Raw genomic sequence first — 17,969 nt, forward strand, 5'->3', positions numbered from 1 at the left:
TCTTGTCACTTCTGCCACCATAAGTGAATGTCTAGAAGAGAATACAGAATTGGTACAGTTTAGCATTTCCAACATAAAATTCCTTTTTTCCTCCTTTCAAGAATATGTATATTTAACTCCACTGTGAAAGATTAGACAGATAAAGAAGCTTTCAGCAGAATCACAATACAGGTAATTACGGGTCTGTCAGCATTTCCATTATGAAATCCACTTAGCATTAAGGGCTTAGCATTTTTCCATCATTTTAGAAAATGTCAAACTGAAAGCTGGTATGCAGATTAGCTGCCTGGATGCAAATTTGTTTATACAAAATATTTAAATCTGCTCAGCTGCTTTTGATTTAGAGATCAGCCAGAAACTTTAAACTCTGAGGGTTTCTCCTATGTTTCTGCCAACTTCTAGAACAGATCATAGTTAGATAAATAAATAAATAAATAAATAAAGGAATTTCTTAATAAAATGTAGACTCGTCTTCTAAAGTTTTGAAATTATTTACTTTAGGTTGTAAAATGGAATTTAGAATTTCTGCTCATTTTGCAGCTCTGGTCTTTCTCCTGCCATCTTTATAAATTAATAAGGAGTTACAATAGTATTCCAACACCATAATAAAACCTGATTGTAATCTTAAAATCTGAAACAATTTGTTTTAGAATTCACTTAAACTCCCATCATATGACAGTGAGCAGGAAAGGACCAAAGCCTGTAAGGTTTTGAAGAGGGTCAGTAGCTTAATCCACTGACTCTAGTTCCATGAGTGTATGGCCGAAAAGAATCCGATGGAGTTACTGTTACAGATCAACTGATACAGATTTTCAGTTTCATAAATTTAGTCCCATGTATGGTACCAGAAATTATGTAGTTGTCATATCCTAAATAAACTCCTCTGTATTGAAAGGAGGGTTTGTGTGTTATAACTATGAGCTCTGTTCAGCTAAAAGGAGAAATTGAACCACTAACAGAAACATGAAGTAGAAAAATATTATTAATTTAGTAGGAAATAACAAACCAAGTTTGCAAAATATGAATGATAATGGGCATATTTAAGATACTGATAAGAGATGAGCAATCACGAAAAATGACACAGCTCCTAAAAAAACGTGCAGTGATCCAAATGTGCCTGACAAAGAATGGGAACATAGCCCCAAGCAACCTGTGAAATAAAAGCACAAGAATGTGTGGTATAAAAGACATGGTGCAAATAAACTTTGTGCAAATGAAGCATGGAAGAAACAGATAAGGAGAAAAAGATTGATCAGCTAAATATATCCAAACAGGTTTTCTCAAAGAATATTCAGTCGTTACCATGAAGAAAAAGTACTTCACACAACATACCCCAGATAACATTAAAGTACAGCTATACATTCAGAAGTAACTCTGCAGATTCCTCAGTGATGATCCAGTGTTAATTGTGATGTGCACTACATTTTAAAATAAACGATCCATTTCCATATAGTTACCTTAAATTTACCTGAAATTCTAACAAGCATGACTTCTTAATAATGACAGAGTTTCTACTAAAAAGATTCTCTCCATAGCTGATATCAGTGGGATTCTCTGTCTCTTTACATCAGACTTTTGTGTTAACTCAGCTGCCAATGCATTTTAAGATGACGGGTACAAGAGGCCCCAAAGAGAGCAATTTGGAAGAGTAACTTCCACAAGTCAGATATATAGCAGACTCTCCTGATTTCACTGAAATGTTCAGAATTAATCTTGAAACAAGCAAGTAACAGAATCCCTAGAATTCTGGCCCTGTGTCACAATATGTGATTTTTTGCCTTTTCTATTTATTTACATATTTACTTAGCTAAGATACACTCTAGAGTCTGATCATCCCAGAACAATAACATCAATAAAGAATGTAAGAGCAATGTTAGATATGAAAAATTTCCCTTATCATGTTACAGAAACAGTTTCATTACATACATTAGAGCTTGAAAAATAGAGAAGATGCATTCTAGATTTCCAAAATTTACTAAGAACTATCCAAGTTTTAACCATCTGATTTTATGGTGTTTATTTCAATGCAAGCAAGGTTTTTATCTTTAAGTTACTGTTAGGTTTTGATGACTGTATTCATGTTATACAAAGGTCCTTTAATTTGAGGTAAAAGGGTTTACCCCTTACATTATTTTGTTTATGAAGAAATAGTCATGTACAAAGAGAATAAACTAAAGAATGTGAAAAAAAATGAAACCGATACTCTACTTTTCCAATCTTGCCTTCCTGCAGACAATTTAAATTCCAAAGAACATGCTAAAAAAGTTAATAATCTATGACTGTAAGGCTGGGAGGATATTCAATTTCCTAACAGATTGACCTTAGATTGTTATTACTTTGGGCCACAAAAGGACTTAACAAATGACATATAAACTGAAGGGAACTTTATATATTCTACTGCAGGCTTTATCTTTTGGAACTTCTCCAGTAATGCTTGTGGAGTGGGAAGAGTTTGAAAAGGGAGCCCAGAAGTGCAGGGGAAGATAGATAAACTGGGAAAAATTCCAGGAGCTAACTGATAAGCTACAATATGAGTGTAGTGGAAAATATACAGATAGAGATTAGGTGGATTGGGAGTGGGGGTTGGGGATTTTTTTATATTTTCTGGTGGGTAACAATATAAAGTTAGCTGAAATTAGTTCAGAAACTCACACAAATTTCAAACATTTGCAGTTGTAGTAGTAAAGAGATTTAGGAATTTTAGAAGTATATACTTATGAAAATGATTTAGGCAGGAATGCAGGAGTCACTAAGGTTGTTGAACTTGTACTACATTAAACATTGATTCTGATGCTCATTGCTCTTTCAGATAAATAGCTTGGAGAAGAATAAGGTTGTCAGGATGTTTATAAAAATCACTGTGTCTTATATGGTTGATTGTTGCAACTTTCCACTGCCAACAATGAAAATACTAATAAAATATATCTCACCTATTTGTCACAGGAAACTTTTCCTTGCATGAGAGGCTATGAGACTGCTAGCACTGTATCTATGAAAAACATAATAATGCTACTTTAATCTAGTGTCAATTATATTTTTCTTTTCACATAAAGTGGTTGAAAATTAAACTTTCTCAAGAATTTCTCTACTTGGGTAGAATATTTGGCCTCTGAAGAAGTATAATAACATTCACATTCTTACAAGATGTCTATAATTGCTGTATGGAGAACATGGTTGAATTTATGATATATGAAAGTTCATTAAATAGAATATATAAAAACCTCTAAAGAAATGTTCTCCCAAATGTCAGACATATTTCATTTTACCAGGAAGGAGTTGCCAAGATTGAAATAAAGGGTAAAGTGGTGATATTATCAAAATCTCTGAAGCTAATAACTATGTGAATTGTGTGAGGGAAATGATTGCCCCCCTTTAAAAGAGCTCACAGTCACAGAGAGGAGCAGCATTCAAGAAGAAGAATTCTGAATAAAAGTGGCAGATACACTGAATAGTGATGTGGAAAGGGGAAAGTGATGATGTTTTTGTTAGTTTTCAAATGAAATATCACTCCAAGAAACTGAACAATAAGCAGTCAGTTCTCCTTATTGGAGAACTCCTTTTGGTTGTAAGAGGACAATTTTCCAAAGAGATATTTTTTGTAAATAAAGTGAATGCTGTAAAAATCTTAGTAATTTTAGCAATAGTCCTCCTATAACAGGGAAGGATAATTGCTGTGAGTATTGCAAAAACATTCACTTGGTAAAGTACAACTTGTATTGTGCTACTTCACTACAGAATGATGAAAATTCTCTATTTAGATATGCACTATACTGATGTAAATATTTTGGTGAAAATATCTTCATCCTGTCCTTTCAGTTCCACATTATGAATTATACTTACTTCTTTTACTGTGCTCATTAAAAATCCCATGTCATGCACAAAGCATTGCTAAGATTGGTAGCAGTAGTCATATGATTGAAGTAGATTAAATTCATCAAAGAAATATTGGTGAGCACAGGTGTGCTTAAGGGAAAATACACAGGATGAACATAGTCATGAATTAAGCATAGGTTCTTCTTCATAGCATACACAGCTACAGATGCTGGCTATCAAAATTGCTGGTGTGTACACATTTGCATGTATGCTTGTGTGTGTCTGTGCTCCCACATGCTCCCGTTTAATTCACACATATCTGGAGGTCCATGAAAAAGGCAGTTTTTACTTCAGAGTATGTATGGTGACTGAAGACCTAGTCTCCTTTTTCTTTCCTCAAGCTTTGTTTAATCAAGTGGCCCTTGCAACAGTCAGGATTTGGACTTTTTTTTTTTTTTCTTCCCCAGGCTATTTTAGTTCTTGTAATTTCAGTTCAATATGTTACATGTTTTTAGACTCTGAGATGGTGGAAACTAAAAAGAACATTCTAGCAGTAGATAAATACAACAAAATAAATGAGGAAATTATTCCCTGGTTTTCTTACTTGATTTTGCTAGCTTATTTAGCATTTTCAAATGTAACTGCATATCTAGTGTATGTGATAATCCAATAAAAGTAAAAACAAATTGCATTAATAATTAAATTTGAAAGCATTCTAAACCAAAATCTATTTTTTTTCAGTTCCTACCTATTCCTCAGCAGCTATTAGCAGCCTTCTGCAGATTCAGAAATGTTTTACTGGAGAACAAAAATGTAGTCAGGAATGCTGAAAACAGGTTGCAAAATGGCTGTAATTCAGCTCGTCTCGTGACAAAAAACCATGAGTATTTTGTGGCTTCAAGGACTACAGCTGACACTTTGTCAGCACAGTACTATTACATTGAATCTGGTGAACTGATCCCCAGAAGTGCTGACATGATGATCAATAAAATATAGAAAAAGAAAACATTTTCTGACAGTATGCATATATATATAACCTATTTCCTTTAAACAGAATAATAAACAATTTACTTTTGCAACTTTATATTTATAATGCAATGTGAGTTTTCCAAAGTACATTTCTATTGTAAATTTCTAATGCATTGTGAAGAACCTGACCTCCACTATAATTTGTATTTCTAAGTCAAATGAAGTATATGTACAGAAAAATGTAATTCAAAACAGTACGAAAAGAAGCAGAAGCAAATCTATTTTCAAAGTTCATATTCTGGGCTCTCTTGTTGATTTCCCTGGAGGTGTTCAAGACCAGGTTAGATGAGACTTTGAGCAACCTAATCTAGTGGGTGGTGTCCCTGCCCATGGCAGGGGGGTTGAAAATAGATGATCTTTAAGGTCCCTTCCAACCTGAGCCATTCTATGGTTTCAATGGGCTCAATAATAGGCAGTTTAGAAACTACTTTTATACCTATTTTATAACTTTCATTCACCTTTGCATCAAAACTACTATATATAAACAAAAATGCAACTTTCAGTTTACACTTCTGAAAAAAAAATAGTTTAAATTAGATCAAGCTTCAATTCTCAAAGAAAATTACACAGAAATCAAGGAAACTAAATATAGTAGAGTATGAATTTCTCGTAGGTCAGATTGAAGTAGTGGAGGAAAGGTCTTGTAATTTGAGAGTTATATCTCAAAAGTACCTTGTAACAAGAAAAGTACTCTGCATTTATGTAGTTCATTTTAACCAAGGACTCCAAACTGCACTTGCACATATCCACTAGCTGTGTTTGACAACAGTTCAATACGAAAATAACGATCATAGAGGTATCATTTTAAGTTACTGAAATACAGCCACCTTTGAGATGTGATGTCTGTCTCTTTAAATGATAATAACAGTATTAAAATAAAAGAAAATAGCAAAGATTTTTTTTTCTATATTTGAAAGTTGATTTTGAAGGTTCTACTAAAAACGGTTTTATAAACAACAACAATAACAACAACTATATTTTGGTAAAACATTCCTAAATCTGTTTCCATATATAATTGTCAGTTAATTACAATTGTCAGTGCTAGGGTTGGCAACTAGTGTTACCAAAAGCACTAATAATCTTTTAATCAAGCTTTTCTCCTAACATTTGCTAGATATCACTACTTGCACTTTCATTTTGTTAGTGCAACCAGATATAACTTACTTCTGAGACTGGGAATACACAAAAAAGTAAGATTTAGTATACTGTTTCTCACAATATCCTTCTGGACAAAATGTACAGCATACAGCTAGACAAAAACATAACATAATGGAAGAACAACTGTCTGATGGGGCAGGCTAAAAAGGTTATAGTAAATGGGGTTACATCAGGCTGGTGGCCAGTCACTAGTTGAGTTCCACAGGGCTCCCTTTTAGGGCCAGTTCTCTTTAATGTTTTCATAAATAATCTGGATGCAAGACTCAAATACATACCTAGTAAATTTGCAGATGATACTAAATTAGGAGAAGCTGTTGACTCCCTCAAACACTGAGAAGCTTTGCAGCGAGGTCTTGACAAATTAGAGTGCTGGGCAAACACCAACCATATGAAAGTTACCAAGAGCAAGTCCTTAATTCTGCACCTGGGAAAGGGTAATCCTAGATATATGTACTGACTGGGGAATGAGAGTCTGGAGAGCAGCCTCCCAGAAATGGATCTGGGGTTTCTGGTGAAGAGTAAGTTGCATATGAGTCCACAGTGTGCCATGACAGCCAAAAGGGCCAACAATATCCTGAGGTGCATCAGGTATGGCATAGCTAGCTGGTCGAGGAAGGTTATTGTCCCACTCTACTTTGCACTGGTGCAACCTCACCTTGAGTACTGTGTGAAGTTTTGGGCACCACTGTATAAAAAGGACATAAACTTACTAGTGCTCAAAGAAGGGTTAGGAAGACAGTGAAGGATCTAGAGGGCAAGATGTAGAGGAGCAGCCGAAGTCACTTGGTTTGTTCAGCCTAGAGAAGAAGAGACTGAGGGGTGACCTCATCGCAGCCTACAGCTTCCTCATAAGGGGAGCAGAGGGGCAGGCACTGATCTCTGCTCTCTGCTGGTAGTGATAGGACCCAAGGAAATGGCATGAATCTGTGGCAGGGGAGGTTCAGGTAGGGTACCAGGAAAAGGTTCTTAACTGAGAGGGTGGTTGGGCACTGGAACAGGCTCCTCAGGGAAGTGAGCACAGAACCAAGCCTAATGGAGTTCAAGAAGCATTTGGACAACACTCTCAGAATATGGTCTGATATTTGGGTGATCCTGTGTGGAGCCGGGAGCTGGACTCAATGATCCTTGTGGGTCCCTTCCATCTCAGGATACTTTAATATTCTGTGGTTCTAAGAGGTAATGGATTACTTAGGAAGCACATACACTTCAAGTTGTTACCTGCACTTTTGTAAACTAACAATGTTTTAGTTTTTGTTGAATTGATTCATAAGATAAACAAATATATGGGTATAATTTCCATATGTGCATATATGTGAACATCTGCATGTATACACAATTACATGAGAATTAAATCCAACAAGCCACAATACATATAGGTATAAAACTAAGAAGAGATGAAGATATGTGAAACATAAAATACAATTCAAGGTCAGAAGTGATGATTCATTATATGTATAATCCAAGCAATTACTTAGTCATTTCTGCCTTAAGCATCCAGATTCCTTTAGTCCTATAGCAAAAATAATCTGTGTTATTTACAGGCTTCAGGAGCTGAGAATTCATCACCCTGTGAAATCTTTCTTTGGTTAACTACCCTTACTATTCTGTACCTTATTTCTATGATACAATATGAATATGACACATGATGATATGAAGCATTTTGTGGAACACGAGGGAAAATGGAATGTCTGTCTTTATACATCTGTGCTGGTTGCCTCCTTTCTCTTTGACAATTCTATGAGAGCAGCAGTTGCGCTGGAATCCCTTGCATGACTCTCCCCAAGATTTTGAGGCTCTCTCTCTATGAGTAACAATGTGCCTAAACATATAATCATAACCATCCTAATATTTCAAACCCTGTGAAGGAGATGATTGAATTTCCACTATTTCCTTCTTTGACATTTACATGTTATTCAGCAGTTCTAATGCCAGGCTTATGGAGATATAGTAAATCTTATGTGATCTGTAAAAACTAGGCAGTGAGAGTATACATATGCTCTTCTCCCCAAAAGTAAACAACTAAATGTAAACATCTACAAAAATGGGACATGTCTCTATGAGTGCATGTTTATTTTAAATAGTCTTCCTCACAGTCTAATATCCTTGTCCATTCCATTGCCCAAAAGAAAACTGGATGTTAGGAAGCACATATTCAACATTTTCTAATAGTATACATATATATGTATATATATATATATATATATATATAAAGAGACAGATGACATCCTGTACAAAAACTGTACAATTTCACCAGGAAGGAAATGCTCCTCAGAGAAGTTGTTTGAAAGGCAATGTTTGAAAGGCTTATAAAAGAATGAGAATTTTGCAGTAAACCTTTGCATGAAATTATACAGTCATAATGATAATTTTTATAGTCTTACAATAACAACTTTTAATGTATGTCTGTCTGATTTGTTACTTAAATATTCTTTCTTCAAATATCTCATGTAGTAAAAACTGACTTAAATTACAGGGTTCTAAGAAAAAACAACACCTTGTACCAAAGTGTCTGTTCCCTGATGTTTCTTTCCTGTGAAATTGTGTTAGAGTGATCTGGTAAACTAATTTTTCACAAAGACTTTGTTCTATCATTTCAACCTTGATCATTACATCTAGAAATACAAGCAGAATGATACTCATAATTAAGAAATTGTTTGAGACTTCACAACCCTGCAGAGTTAGAATGGAAGTTTTCTGTTAGGAGACAAGTCAAAATAGTTTTTGCAGCAAATCATAAAGCCTTTCCTATGTCATTTATGAGGTTCTATAGATTTAACATTTTACATATAACAGTAAGGTTTTTTTATAGACATTTTCCTTTGATTCATTCTGCCTCTCTGTCACAGCATTATAACATCGGACTCACTTGGCCTTGCTTCAGAAGTACTAACTAGCTCCCCAGGCTATTACTGGAGCCAGGTGGAGTTGGAAATATTCAATACCTCTGAAAATAAGATAGATTGTGTCGAAGGCATTTATTTTTTATTTTTTTTTAAGGTGGGGGTAAGGGATACGAGGCTACATTATTCTTCATAACCTTTTCTCTGAAAGGGTGTTGTAATCACTCAAACTGAAACATCCTCACAGGATGCTTCAAAATCTTTTAAAATATCTCTAAATAACATTACACTTTTATCTCTTTTTACTAGATCCATGTGCATTCAATAATCACAAATCTTAAATCTGGGGTATTGATCTATCTAACCCATAAAAAACACTAGGTATAATACAGCCAAGTTTAATGTAACCTTCTATACTATCAAGTGCTTTCAGTCAGATACACAGTGTATAAGATGGAGGATGCATAGGAATGCAATAGTATGGAACTATGTTACAGAACTTTGTGAAGGACGAAAGTACAAATGCTAATTTAAAAAAAAAAAAAAAAGTGGATGAAGGAGAGAGAGAATAGGTAAATGAGTGGAGCACAGGTTAATTCACGTCTCTTCCTCACGTTCCAAAAGCACCCTGTAGCTCGGGTGGACCCCAAACTGTAGACTGCTGATATCTGGGATGATGTACCAGTCTCTCTGTACTTCCCATCTTTCCCTGAACTGCTGCTAATATTCACTGTCGGAGGTAAAGAACGCTAAGGTACGTGGGTAATTCATCCTTCTTGGTTTGTTCCTACTTAAAACAAGCAAACAAAACCAGACAGACTATAAGCTTCTGCTGTGTTTTGGAAAAGGAAGGATTTGAAAGCACATTCACTCGGTTCCTTGGGTCTTGTGGGCTGGTGCTTCCAAGTTGGAATGCTCATAACTGAGTTGAAGGTACAGCACGTAACTCTTCAGCCTGATTGATTGCATTGAGCTCCCACCCTGCTCCCACGAAAAAAGGGCTCACTGAGCTCAGGGAGGGAGGGGTTGTTTTTGTGTGTCAATACCAAAAGCAAACAAAAAGAAACGAAACCCTAATGCTGTCTCAGAGTTGCAAACAACAGGCTTGCGGCAGTCACCGAGCGAAAGAGAGCAAAGCCAAGCGGCATTTTCCGACAGAGAAGTGTCAGGGAGCGGACTCCCTGGAGGGACGGTCTCCCCGGGCGACAACGGAGGCCGCTGCCGGTGTCGCTGTCGCTGTCGCCGCCGGTGTCGCTGCTGCTGCCGCCGCCGGAGCTGCTGCCGGTGGCGGCGCGGGTGGAGCTGCCGCCGCTCGCTGCCTGCTCTGCCTTGCGACTGCTGCTGCTCTCGGAGAAAAAGCGGCGACTGCAGGCGACGTTCCTCCGGTGGCCTTTGCCGGTCCCTAACGGCAGCGGGCAGGGGAGGGACAGGCGGTCCCTGCTGCTGCGGGGGGCTGCGTGAGCCTCGCTGCCACCGCGGGGAAGGGGAGGAGGAGCCGTGCGCTAGGCGGAGGGTAGAGCGGTGCCTTGTTTTAGCCCTGAATTAAGGGGAAGGCGGCGGCTGAGGGGGGGGTTAACTTTGTCTGCAACCCTGCGGAACTGTGCAGCATAGAAAAAAAAAATCCTCGCTGAGGTGCTGCCCCCAGCCCTCTGAGCAGAAGACCTGTGTGATGTGCGTGAGCTTGTGGGAAAGAGGCACCGCAGAGGAGATGAGGGTGTGCTGAGGAGTTGAAAGGAAGGGGGACGTTGCCTCTTCTCCTGTCAGCGACTCCCAGCTCCCCTGCGTGCTTGTACACACACGCAGACACACACGCACGGAGATGCAGCAGCGACCATCTGGAAAGCAGACAGCATTAACCTACTGTTATTCGCCTCGGGGACACGGCAGGCACCTCGCCCGTGCCCCACTGAGAAAGGCCAACCACCAATAACCCCAGAAGTCAAGCGGCTGTCAAGGAAGCAGTGGGGAGTGGTTGGCAGATCTTGACATGATCTCTGAGAGAGCGGGGTTGAGGTGGGAATGGGGGACAAGGGGGACCGCAAAGGTGGTTGAAACAAGTAGGGTATACTCTTTGCTAAATATTCCCACATGCCAGGTACCTATCACTCGGAAATCCTGTCCATTTTCTCATCACGTCTTCTGTCAATGAGCCGTTTAAAATTTCACTGCTTCATCTCCCTTTTATTTTGAAAGCTGCCTTTGTTTCACTTGTCACAACTGCAACAGGGGAACGGAAAAACAACAGCAGAAGCAAAGCTTCATTTTAGCCAGACAGACAAAAGAGCAGATCTCTCTGCTCTGTCTTGGAGTGACAACTACACAGAAGAGATTGAGGAGTCTTGCGGTCATTTTGCCTGGTTTCCTTTCTGTTTTGCTTCTGCAAACAGGTCACAAGAATTTTTTAAATTTCATTTGGTGAAGAGAGATGCCAAACTGAAGGGGTGCAGATATCAGTGATTTCTCTCCTAAATCCCAAGAGGCAAAGCTCACTAAAGCAGCTTGTTTCATTTTTGCAAATAAAAGAACTGTCCTGGACAGTGAAGGTTTTTGTTTGCTGCTGCTCCAAGCTTGATTTGTATCTCCTATGCCTAAACAATACTCTTTATTTCTTCTGGGGGAAGGGGGATAGGGGAAAGGGAAGGGGAAGGAGCTCTCCTAGGTGTCTGCTGGGAAGAGCGCAGCATCCATCTTTCCCTGCAACTGGCCACGAATGACTCTGGTTGGCACTTGCTAAGGGGTTGTTTTGTTTGTTTGGTTGGTTGTTTTCATGCCTTCTCTCATTTTTCAAAGGGGCCATTTCTTTGCTTTTTTACTGCATGTCTCTCCAAGTAAGATTATGTTGGAGGTTGATCCAAGGCATAATGGGATATTGTGTAAGCAGTTAAAGGTTTTCATTAAAGAGGTATAATTAAGGAGGTATAATTCCTTATTATCTCTTATTATCGCCCCTTCTCCAGCAGCTGGTGATTTCTTTCCTCCCATTTTCTCTTTCTTGCTTCTTCCTTTTCTAATCCCTCACGAGTGCTGTTGCAGTATTCCAGAAAGGCATGAATTTTCAGATAAATGTGAAGAAATTCTGTGTCTAAATGAACACACACAAGGAAGATGTGAACGTGGCTGCATAATCTCCCAGGTATAGTTTAACATCTGGAACACAGAACAGTGGAAAAGCTGTGGATCAAAACTATAGAAATGGTGACAGGAAGATGATAGAATTAGGAAGGACCTGAGATGCAAATACCAAGTAAAGCTGTGCAAGTAGCCTGGAAGAGCAACAGTTTAGGTATTACAGTGTGGTGATGGACTATGAAATAGAGGTGATCAAGCAACCAAGATAAGTGCTAGAGCATGCTTTGGTAGGGTGTGGTGAAAGGGCCTTGCCAGACAATGGTAGGGCAGATGTAGGACCCAGGCAGTCACCTTGCTCCCCACATCTGGAGTGCTTTAAATAAGCAAGTATTCATTCATTGTGTGCCTCTGCCAAGGTTTCTGGGAGCTGGTGTGCGTGCTGACACAATGGGAATGTAAATCAAGGTAAAATGTATTCATTCACTGGAGTGGGGAGAGAACTAAATATAAATGCCTAAAATAGATGCAGTGCTGCAGTGAATCTAAGCCAGCTCTATGAAGCCTGGCAGCTTAGCGGAGCTCATGTCCAGGATGAAAAATCTTACTTAGCAGTCCCCCAGTTGCTGAGAGGACCCCCAGTATGAGGGAAACCTTTGGAAACTGTGAGGCTCAGCAACTAGGAAACTGAAGTCCTGACACTAGGGAGGAGATTGCTTCACAGCGTCTCTCTGGGACTGTGTATGGGCAGGAAGAAAAAAGGCCATTTTTGCAAATTCCTTTTTTTTTTTTTTTTTTTTTTTTGTGTGTGTGTGTGCTGTTTTAGGTGCTTCATTCCAGCTTTTGTCCTCGGTACCCCCAGTTTTTTCCTTTCCTCCAAGGGCAAGGGAAGCGGCTTCTCAACAGGTGCTGTGGAAACTTGCACGGCTCCCGCGGCCATCGCAGCACGAGGAGAACCGCCCGAGCCTTTAATTCTGTAGGATGCTGCCGCCCCGCGACTCGTGCTCACAAAGCAGCTGCTTCGGCAGCAGCTCTGGAGCCACCCATTACCCCAGCGCCTCCGCACCGCACCCGCTGTGTGCCGCGGAGCGGCACTGCGCGCCTCGCAGGCGCCGAGTCCATGACTTGCAAATGATCGCACCCGGCGCGGAGAAAGCCTTAAAGGCAAGGGGGAGCCAGGAAGAGAAATGCCCCCCACAACCCAGGGCTGGGCTAGATCGCTAGACCTCAAGAGCGGGGCAAGCGCAGAGTGCATACTGCTTCAATAGACACAAACAGGCGAAAGCTACCTGTAATTAAAATGTTCATTAACATCGCAGGCAAGCCCCTTCGCCTCGGCTCTCGTGTCAGGATAACGTAAAACCTCTCGAGCTCCCCCCCACCCACCCACCCCCCACCCAACGTGAAAAACGAATTATCTTTTCCATGAGATGCAAATGGGGAGGACAAGCAGCTGCAAAGCCGTACAATAAACTGTTTCATCCAAGGCAGAGCCAGCTTGGGAAGGCACGCCTTTGAATGCCCCCCCACCCGCCCCATGCACACCTCCCTCCCACCCGTGCAGGCAATCTCTGTAGGCGATAAGCAAGTCTAAAAACTCGGAGATGATCGTTAATATCTATCAAATATTCTGGGAGAATGCGAGTGTGGCGGGGAAGAGGGATGAGGATGAGGAGTAGGATAAAAGGGTGATTAATCAGATATTAATTACTGGCCACAAACAAGAGAAGATTATTTCGGGTAGGCAGCCGACTGTGGGGAGTTGCAGAATAGATCCCTTTACTGAAGGCACGCGTTATGGGATCAGCACTTCACCGTTTAGCGATGCCTGTGTAATATTGGAGGTGCACGTTATTCAAGCCACGTATTTCTTCTCTTCTCTGTGCGTATCATTTCCCTTAACTGTCGATAAGCACAGACTTAGTCGAGGTATTCATACCGCTAACTAGCGGTTTCCTTTCTGCCCTCCTTTCATGAAGACAGAATCAGGAATGAAGCAAAATATCCCCGGCCCGAAAAAGGGACGGAAAAAAAAAAAAAAAAAAAAAAAAAGACCACAGGAGACCTTAACAGGGAAAGGGGACCAAGGGAGGGCTGAGAAGAGGTGTCGATCTTTGCACACAGCGGCAGATCATGCCTTCAAGGCTGAATTGCTAACATACCTCTTCGACAGTCAGGGAGCCCTGCATGCATACAAACAGCTGAGCGTGAAGCGCATTTCGGGCTGCGAGAGGGCTACGCACACGCTGGGTCCTCCGTAACTTTCCCCACGCAACGGGTTAAACTAATAAGTGCATCGATACAGGCATTCCCGCAAAGAGCCCAGTTGCTCGACAGAAAAAAGAGAAATGTAGGTAATCCCCCCACAGTACCAACATCATCACCTTAAAAAAGTCACCCGACGGGATTTGCGTGAATATACACTAGTTAGAGGCTATATGAACCAACTCACGTCTCCGTTTGAGCAAACTGCAAGAATATTTATTGAGCCCGAGCTCAGTCACTGCATTGAACGCCAAGCCTGGCAAAGCAAATACATTTCCTATCTCCGAAGAGAGCTCTGATTCAACTCCTTCTTTCCTCCCCGCTTTCATGATCATTTATATCTTCCCATTGCAAAGTACCCAGGGTAAAAATATAAAATAACATATTAACACATTTTTAAATATACGTTTGTATTAGGCGAGAGCTTGCAACGCCCTGACCAAAAGCAAAGGGACCCCTAAAAATATACCCCTCAAATTCTACCCTACCTTTCACACACGAAACCATCAATAAAAAGACGAGGTTCCAAAATGTAAATCCACTTTTAATCTCCATTTTCTTCACCAGGATGAAGTCCAGCCGGCCACATTTAGTACACCCCCTTTCCCAAAAGTCTGCTAATTTCGATTCCTTTGCACGGATTTCCCCTCTGCAGATCCCTTTCATATTATTCTTGAGAGCTCCTAATTCCTATTCCTTGGCCAGGCGCAGCGGAGTTGTTGCTGTTGATGGTGCGCGGTCACAGCTCGGAGTGAATGGTGTTTCTGGGATACCACAGCAACCTTGACGAGGACTCAACCATCTCTCCAACGGGGGCACAAAGTCTCAGCTACTCTCGATCGTGTCTTTTCCTTCCCCCCACCCCCCCGCTAACCCAACTCCCTGCACAGCCGAAACCCACCACAATCCTGGCTCCTTACAGCATCCACCAGGAGCCACGGAAGGGCATCTTAAAGCACAGACGCTCTCTAGAATAAACTCTAAACAATATTTGCAATTGAGATTCTTTCCCCCGCTCCCCCGTTCCCCCAAGAGGATCAATTCTGCCTAGGAAAACGGCTCGGGAAATAACACAGTGGCGAGGTTTCTACAGACTCCGCAGCCGAACCGGCGGGGCTCATCCCTTCCGCCGCGGCTCGGAAAAGCAATCAGCGTCTCGTTATTACCATTATTACCCGTGCGGTGCTCGGGGCTGTGACCGCCACCCACCCGCTCTCACCGCCACACGCACGCCTTTGGGCACACACCTCGCCCGGGAGCATGTGCTGCTCCGAGGGGATTTGCGGACTAATTGCTCCGCATTAATTACAGGCGGGTCTCCGGGGGGAGGCGGCGGGCCCAGCCCCGCTCCCCGAAGGATGGGGTTGCAGCCCGGAGGGGGGGGACACCCTTCGCCACCGCAGGCGGAGCGGGCGGGGCGGCAGCTCTGCGGGGGCCGAGCCGAGCGGAGCCGAGCCAGGCCGGGCCGGGCGGGAGCGGGGGGCCGGGGGCGGTGCGGCCGCGACTCTGCCAGGAAGAGCGATGGTGCCACCTAGCGGCGCTGCGTGGGGGGGCCGCGGCGATGCGCGGCGGGTTTTGGGGGGGTAGAGCCCCGGGGAAGGGCGGGGGGGCTGCGGGAGTTCGGCTTCCCTCGGCTGCCGGGCGCAAATGCCACGCAAAGTGCGCGGGGCAGCGGTGCCCTCCGCGGTGGGGATCGGGCGGAGGGGGCGGGCAAGCCAAGCCCGCGGTGCGGGGGGGGTGCATGCGGGTGGCTGTGCGGAGGTGTTCCAGGTGCGTGGGCGTACATGGTGTGTGTGTGCATGTGTATTGTCGTGTGTCTGCGTGTGCTTCTGTGAAAGCCTTTTTTTTTTTTTTTTCGTGGGGGTGAGTGTGTGTTTGGGTGCCTGCATATGCGCCTGTGAGTGTTTGCATGTGTTCCTGTGTGGGTGTGTTTGTGTGATGTATGTGCTGTCGTGCTGAGTGTGTGTGGGGGTGCGCGTGTGCCTGTCAGTGCGTGTGTGTATGTGAGTGCGTGCATTTGTATTTCTGCGTGCACCTGTGTGCATCTGTATTTGTGCGCATGTGTATGTATGACTGCGTTTGAATGTGCACTTGTGTCCTTGTGTGTTTCTGTATGCATGAGTGCGAGCATGTTTTGTATGTGCATGTGCATGCCAGTATGCGTCTACGTACATCCGTGTGTATGTGTGCATGCATCTGTGCATACATTTATTTTTTTGTGTATGTTTATGTGTGAGTGCATGTCTTATGCATGCCAACATGTTTGTACCTTTGTGTACACATATGCTTTGTCTTGCACCTGTGTGCATGTGTGTAGTATTTATGTGTGTATGTGCATATGTGTACATATGCATGCAAATGAGTGCACAGATACCTAAAGTGAAGTGCCAGCTCATACGTATGAACTTGGAAGTTTGGCAGACAGTCATGAAGTGTGGATATTTGTGTGTGACCATACTGGGGTTTGCATTTCCCCATATTGCACAGTGTGTATTTTTTGTATGTACATGGACTGTGTGTGTGTGTGTGAAAGGTATGCCCTGATTAGGAGTTGTCAACAGGCACATGGGTCTTGTTTGAGGCTTTATGTATTGGTAGGTGCAGATGTGAATTTGTATGAACATATCTGTATAAGGATTTTATATATATGCAGTAGTGCAACAGGACCACATAAAATAGGATTGGAGGAATCTGGAAGGGTCATGATTCATCCCTTACTCTCAAAGCACAGAAGTGAAAGAGGAAATTTGCATAGCAGTGTGTCTGTTCACTTTTGGGTATTGGGGGGAACAGTACATATCTTCCACCTTTATTTATGTCATAGAATCATAGAATCATAGAATATACCGAGTTGGAAGGGACACATAAGGATCATCAAGTCCAACTCCTGGCACTGCACAGGTCTGCCCAAAAGTTTAGACCATGTGACTAAGTACAGTCCAATCTCTTCTTAAATTCAGACAGGCTTGGTGCAGTGACTACTTCACTGGGGAGCCTGTTCCAGTGTGCGACCACCCTCTCGTGTCTCAGGTCCATGCTCTGTTTCAGTGAGGCCAACAGCATTTAATGGAGTCTGGCCTTACATATGGCTGGCTGAACTCATCTCTGTAACTGTAAGGCTGTGTGTAGCTGGCATGAGGAAAGAATACCTTTAGCTACAAATGCTGACACTAATCAGCCCCACTGGATCCATACAGGTTTGTTTACTAGGGAGAAGCAAAGATATGTATTTTCTGACCTTGTGTACTATCTACAGCTTGCTCTTGTAGACACATTATGTTTTGGAGAGTGACTAATGAAATTGAAACTTGGTGGGCCTGTTTCCTTCCTCTGCAGCAGCTCAGAAAAGTGATTTCACAAATGGTATAAGCCCTGTGCTGCTCTTAGGGGCATCGCCACATTAGGACCCAACAACACTTCCAACTTCATGACAAAATTTCAATAGTTTGTGCGTTAGGTAATGTAGGATGGGTAAAAACCACTGTGTTCTTTAAAGAAATTCCAGTGTATCACTCTTTACTATATAGATATATGTACATTTGTGTATGTATGTATACATGTAACTGGAAGCCATTTTCCAAGTGTTTCAAAACTGAAGAGAGAATTGTGCTTTCAGAATAGCCCAGATAAGCTGACTTCCAGTATTGAGCTTTTGTATATGCTTTCAATAAAATTCTGTCTTTATTTCCCCAGGAACACTTTCCAGATCAAATCTGTTTGAGGTAAATGCTTTGTCAGTTGTAGGGGATAAGAAATAGATATTGAATAGATATTGAATAAATAGATATTGATATTTTT

General features: G+C 41.8%; 1 protein-coding gene across 3 annotated transcripts in view; it reads right to left on the minus strand.

Annotated features, from left to right (window-relative positions):
- Positions 1–14,837, minus strand: part of CSMD3 (CUB and Sushi multiple domains 3) — a 710,218-nt gene extending 695,381 nt beyond the window's left edge. For all 3 annotated transcript variants that reach the window (XM_035546237.1, XM_035546236.1, XM_035546235.1), the window contains exon 1: positions 14,660–14,837. In XM_035546237.1, the coding sequence (XP_035402130.1) occupies positions 14,660–14,837 (178 nt within the window). The remainder of the gene's footprint in view (positions 1–14,659) is intronic.
- Between the last annotated feature and the right edge of the window lie 3,132 nt (positions 14,838–17,969).

Source organism: Cygnus atratus, chromosome 2 (assembly GCF_013377495.2).
Source record: "Cygnus atratus isolate AKBS03 ecotype Queensland, Australia chromosome 2, CAtr_DNAZoo_HiC_assembly, whole genome shotgun sequence".
Lineage (NCBI taxonomy): Eukaryota > Metazoa > Chordata > Aves > Anseriformes > Anatidae > Cygnus > Cygnus atratus.